This window comes from Oncorhynchus nerka, linkage group LG21, assembly GCF_034236695.1.
Source record: "Oncorhynchus nerka isolate Pitt River linkage group LG21, Oner_Uvic_2.0, whole genome shotgun sequence".
NCBI classification, from domain to species: domain Eukaryota; kingdom Metazoa; phylum Chordata; class Actinopteri; order Salmoniformes; family Salmonidae; genus Oncorhynchus; species Oncorhynchus nerka.
The window spans coordinates 3060718-3066902 of NC_088416.1; the positions used below are offsets into that span (position 1 = coordinate 3060718).

Sequence of the window (6185 nt, forward strand, 5' to 3'; positions counted from 1 at the left end):
AGGTACATGATATTGTATACAGGAAATTGTTTATTTACAGAACAATGTAAATCTACAGTACATAAGTCATTCTATAAACTATAAAGTAAACATTTTTTTAATGGTAGTTCAATTTCAAACATTCTGAAATCAATCATGATACAATTTGAAAATCAGAAGGAAATCATGACACTAATAACAACACATATTGACATGATTGGTATTTAATTATATTTTCAATTCAGTTTAAATTTCAACTATTTGACAATTGAGGAAACTACAATACTGTAGCGTAAAGATACATTTCCAGAGTATCTTCATTTTGTGTAAGGTGCACAGCACTCCTTCATTGTGTATGATGTTTTGTTTTTGTTTGCCACTATTACAGACCAATTATAAAATGGCATCGACTGATTGTTGTTCCTGCAGCCAATCACAAAAGGGTGAGATAACAAATGGACCAATCAGAAGTCATGATGGCCTAAACCAGTCAGGTCCAACAGTTCCTTTTTAACAAATTATTTTCAACTGTATTGAAGGTTATAGGCTACCACCACTTGAGAATATCATGCATATCTATCATAAAATAAGCTAAAACTATAGTTCTGAAAATGTTATCAAAACTGTTCAACTCATGATAACGTCATATTCATTATCCTTAGATTAAATAAGTAACGAACAAAACATTTGACTATGATACAGTAGAGGCTATACGGATATAAAGATCACTTGGGGCGGGACTTGAACTAAGTCTGATTAAAATAACTACACAGAGGGCCACAACATGAATACCGTATCTTCATACATTTGGTTGAAAACACTAAGGCTATTAGCTAGTATGAATAATAATAAAACAGTATCATAGTTTCCTTACAAACAAACCCAAAAGCCATGCAGGTCAACTGAAGAATATGGTAATGGGAAGCAATTTCATAAACAATACACAGACATACCAAACATTTGCATGAAATTCTAACAAAACAGACCTTCATATAGGTCCTCACAGATTTCTATCGAATTATATAACGCCCCCATTTGAGTAACCACAGTGAAAACCTCGTCTCTGTCTGGATATATAAACAAACACCATTTTAATAGCCCCTCCTTGGTATGCTAAAACAAAAATGGCCACTCGCCGACTACGCCAAATTTCAAAAAGAGAGAAACAAATCTCAAGAGTTGTGCTGAAGATGAAAGGCATGCTCATGAAACCTGAAGAAAGATACTAGCCTGGGAATCTCAACAGTTTCACCAATGTTCAAGTAAAACAACAGTGAAAGTAGTGATTCGGTTTGGATTCCAGGCTAGAAGAAAGGAACCATTTCCGACAGAAAAATATAAATCCCAAACTGTTGTTAATAAGCTCCAAAAAAATAACATTTGATACCATAATTATAACATAAGAAGTCAAACTTGCATTGAAATCCATGCTTAACTTCAGGCAGTCACTCCCTAGTTCATTGGAAACTAAATTCAATATCTTGTCAAGATGTGTGTGATTGCATATAAAATATATCATGCCTTTGTCAAGATTCATTATTAAAAAAATGTGCTTTTCATCCTTTACCAAAAGTACATTCTTATCAGATCATTAGCTCTCTCAAACATCACCATAGATATTGAATATATAAGTTCATTATATTAGACTTCTGGTACAAAATGTTCCTTCATCCTTTTTATTTAGTGCAGGTCTGCCCAACCCTCTTCCTGGAGGTCTACCGTCCTGTGGGTTTTCAATCCAACCCTAATTTAACACACCTGATTCTACTAATTAGCTGCTCAACAAGACCCTAACTAGCTGAATCAGGAAGAGGGTTGGGCAGCCCTGATTTAGTGCAAATAACTAATGGGATAAAAATCGAGCAGCAAGTTTTTTTTCCTCCAGAGGAAGCTTACATTTGAAAAGCCAGTCCATTGAAATAAAAGTATACAGGCACTAGATTATTCAAGGAAGAAACAAAAAAAAAGATTCACAAATGAAAAGGAATCAGCAATAAAAAAAAAAATAGAATCTGCCTTGAGACACTTTCGTGACTTGGGAGACTAAGATTTGAGGAACACAGTGCCAAAGTATCAAATTTGAAAATGCATAATGTCAAGAATCTCCTTCATAACTTATTTCAAAAGAGGAAGCTATAAGAAATAAAACTGGGTTTTGTTCAGTCAGTAGAAAATGATTTGAAATGGAGTGAAATGGGGAGGTACTACTTCTACAATAAGAACACAAATTCAAACTGTTGCTACGGTGTGCCCGACTGAACACGACCCTATATAATGAAAAGGGGGTAAATTATGTATAACAGATCACCATTAAAAGGGTCTTCATGATTAACACCGTCTATAGCTTGAGGGCTACTGTCCCATCCTCGTTCGGAAGCCGATAGAGGGGTACAAACACACCCCTCTGAGATATCGCCCCTTCGTCCCCCTGATTGTCATCAGTGGAAACGGGGCAAGGCAGCAGAGGCTCAGTCTTATTAGTCTGTGTGTGTGTGTGTGTGTGTGTGTGTGTGTGTGTGTGTGTGTGTGTGTGTGTGCGCCAGTCTATTTGTATGTGTGTGTGTGTGTGTGTGTGTGTGTATCTATTCATTGTGTATGCCTTCAATATGTGGGTGTGGATATATGTTTATGTCCATCCGGAGTGCCATGAATGGGTTAACCCCTAGAAGCCAGTGGAGTGGACACTGGGAATGGGGTAGAACTTGGAGATGCGGCTCTGGGCTGAGGGGTTAAGGCACTCTGACTCTCCACTCATCTTAAAAAAGATCTCCTGCTCCTGAAGCTTCCTGGCAAACTCTTCCTCCAGAGCCTAAGAACAACAGACAAATGGTCGGCGAGCGGATCACAAGCAAGAGATCACAGAATAATAATTTGGCGGCGGCTTATATTTGGACTGTTTCACACATGTACAAGATAAACGTGTTTTATTTGATTTATTTGACTTTAAAAATTTTTTTTTACATATCCCCCTGAGACACCCTCAGAGAGTGGGGTCACAGTCAGGGTCAGGCATTGTCAGCGGAGCATTTAGGGTTAAGTGTCTTGCTCAAGGACACATGGAAAATGTTTCACCTTGTCAGCTCTGGGATTCAAACTAGCGGATTGCGGTTACTGGCCCAACACTCGAACCGTTAGGCTCCCTCCCACCCTACCTGCCACCATGTGTTTCAACGACAAGTATCTCCCATCTCCGAAACAAAATGTGTGCCAAATATTCAATAGAAAGATCAATCATTTCCTGTCAAGGGTTAACTGGTGTGATGGTTACCTTCTTCCTGGGTCGTAGTTTCTCCCTCCACTCCTTCAGCTCCTGGCTGTGCTCCTCATCCAGCTCCTTCAGCTTCTGGGTCTCGTGCTCTATCAGGATGTGGCACTTCTCATTCTGAAACACACAATACACACATTGGGTGTTACACGGTATACTGAATCACAGATGAATCAAAGTGTGTTGGTGTGCGTTTTCTATTTCTCCTTGTGCAATTGCAGATTCCCTGATATGCGTGCGTGCGTGCGCGTGCTATATATTTTATACCATACACTCTTAGAAATAAGGGTACGGTATTGTTCCCTGGAGTACAAAAATATCAAAATACGCATAATGTGGCTTCAGAGGTAAACATAATGATCTCACATGGTACTGTGTCGTACCTTTTAGGGTACATGTGCAGACAAAGAGTGTAAATGGTACATTTGTGTAATTTTGTTACCCACATTATGAATATAAAAAAGGTACAATCATCACACTCAAAAAAGGGGTACAATGTGAAGGCTATTTTCCCAGGTTACAAATGTATTTTGTTTACCCTCAACACCCATACAATGCTAACCTTTTGCCACCTAAAAGGAACTAACGGCTTTGTCACTGGGGTGGTATCCCAAAAAGCCACATTTGTACCATAATTATTCATCTTCATATTTCCCAGCATGCTCAAGTGCAGGTTGATTTTTTTAAAGAATTGTGTTTAATATCTGTGTTTTTGCATGTACATTGATTTATTAATCTTATGCTGCAAAAAGATAAATAACATAAATGTTTCTAAACTAATCCAATCAGTTAGTTTGATTTTTTGTCTCCCATTACTGAAATGGTTGTTCCAATTTAAATGGCTTTAGGTAGTCTCCACAAAATGTTCCTAACTCTGGCAGTCATTATGAATGCAGGTTGCAGGTGAGTACAATTCCAACAGTTGGATGTGTGGATTCCAATAGGAATTACCAATCACTTTGCAAACCAGCATAAAATGACTTGCAGGTAGACTCGCAAAATTCAGGTGAATTTCCCAGGTTTCCTAGAAATCAGTCTAAAGATTCCTGGAAACAGGAGGGAATAACGACGAAATGCTTCAAACAGAATTTTCCAAAAATCAGGTAATTTTGGAAGCAGGCCTGATGTGTCCTATAAACCATGAGTTTCATGACACTGTATTAGGGTAAAACTAGGCCTCAAAATAAGGTCTCGTGAGATATGTCATGTGTTGTCATAAAGAGTTTAATTGTAATGGTAATATATGCTTAGGAACTCACTTGGTGAAGGCCACATGACTGAAAATGAGAGAATTTAACAACAACATTTCTGTTACTAACAAATACAGTCATGGGTGGTAACTCTACAATTCAATCAAAAAGGCAAATTGGGAAATTGTATTGGAGGCTTGGCACAGCGTTGGAGTGCCTTTCAGATAGTTATTTTTGGCCACCCATGAGTGGAAATATTGTACAAGTTTAAGTGGCCAATGGTAGAGGTCCATTTTTGCCACTTAGAAGGAAGAAATGGCTTTGTCACTGTGATGGTACTATATACTATAAAAGCACAAATCATGCTTTTGTACCTGTGGAGAAAGGTACTATCTGAGGTATGAACTTGGGTACAAATATGTACCCATAACTAAAAGTACAAAGGAGGACCTTACAGGGTACAACCCCAGTGACAATAAGTTGTAATCTTTTAGGAACAAATCTACACCTTTATTTCTGAGAGTGTACCTGTAACTGCTGCAGCTCCCGGATGTTGGCGTCACACTGCAGTTGCAGGTCTCTCATCTGGTTCTCATGTTTCTGGTGCTGGTGGAGCCTCTCATTCTTCTGCCTCTTCTCCTCCTGGGCTGCAAACTGTCAAACACACAGAAACATCTCAGTTATTCAACTCCCACGAGTATTAGAATAGGCCCAATTACAGTTGGAACTTGATACATGCTTAATTTGCACTGGGAGTCTCAAGCTTGACCTAGCATTGCCTAATGTACTGTAAATCCTTCAGTGCCTGGGAAAGTCCCTTTGACTTGGATCAACAAGCTCTGAGACTTTACTTCTTTCTCCACTGAAAGCAATGTGTATAATCCCTCATTAGCTGGCAGCATTGGCGCAAAACTGAAAGTGCGAACCACCGCATTTAACCATGGCAAGGTGACTGGGAATATGGTCAAAAAGAAACAGTGAAGTTATTCCCTCCGTAAGGCAATCAAACAAGCAAAACGTCAGTACAGAGACAAAGTGGAGTTGCAATTCAAAGGCTCATACACAGGACGTATGTGGCAGGGTCAAACAGGCAATCACGGATTACAAAGGGCAAACCAGCCACATCACGGACACCGACGTCTTACTCCCGGACAAGCTAAACACCTTCTTCGCCTGCTTTGAGGAAAACACAAAGCCACTGACGCGGCCTGCTCCCAAGGACTGTGGGCTCTCGTTCTCCGTGGCCGATGTGAGTAAAAAAATTAAGCGTGTTAACCATCGCAAGGCTGCCGACTAAGACGGCATCCCAAGCCGCATCCTCAGAGCATGCGCAGACCAGCTGGCTGGAGTGTTTACGGACATATTCAATCTCACCCTATACCAGTCTGCTGTCCCCACTTGCTTCAAGATGTCCACCATTGTTCCTGTACCCAAGAAAGAAAAGATAACTGAACTAAATGACTGACTTCTGTCATCATGATGTGCTTCGAGAGACTAGTCAAGGATCATATCACCTCTACCTTACCTGACACACTAGACCCACTTCAATTTTCTTACCGCCCCAATAGATCCACAGACGATGCAATCTCCATCGCAATGCCCTATCCCATCTGGACAAGAAGAATACATACGTAAGAATGCTGTTAATTGACTATAGCTCAGCCTTCAACACCATTGTACCCTCCATGCTCATCATTAAGCTTGGGGCCCTGGGTCTGAACCATGCCCTGTGAAACTGGGTCCTGGACTTC

General features: G+C 39.9%; 1 protein-coding gene across 1 annotated transcript in view; it reads right to left on the reverse strand.

The window, feature by feature from the left end:
- Positions 1-12: 12 nt before the first annotated feature.
- Positions 13-6185, reverse strand: part of LOC115103690 (STE20-like serine/threonine-protein kinase) — a 37623-nt gene continuing 31450 nt past the window's right edge. Inside the window, exons 16-18 of the mRNA XM_029624560.2 lie at positions 4963-5088; positions 3248-3361; positions 13-2788 (exon numbers count right to left, since the gene is read on the reverse strand). Coding sequence (XP_029480420.2) covers positions 2642-2788; positions 3248-3361; positions 4963-5088 — 387 coding nt within the window. The 3' untranslated portion in view covers positions 13-2641. The remainder of the gene's footprint in view (positions 2789-3247; positions 3362-4962; positions 5089-6185) is intronic.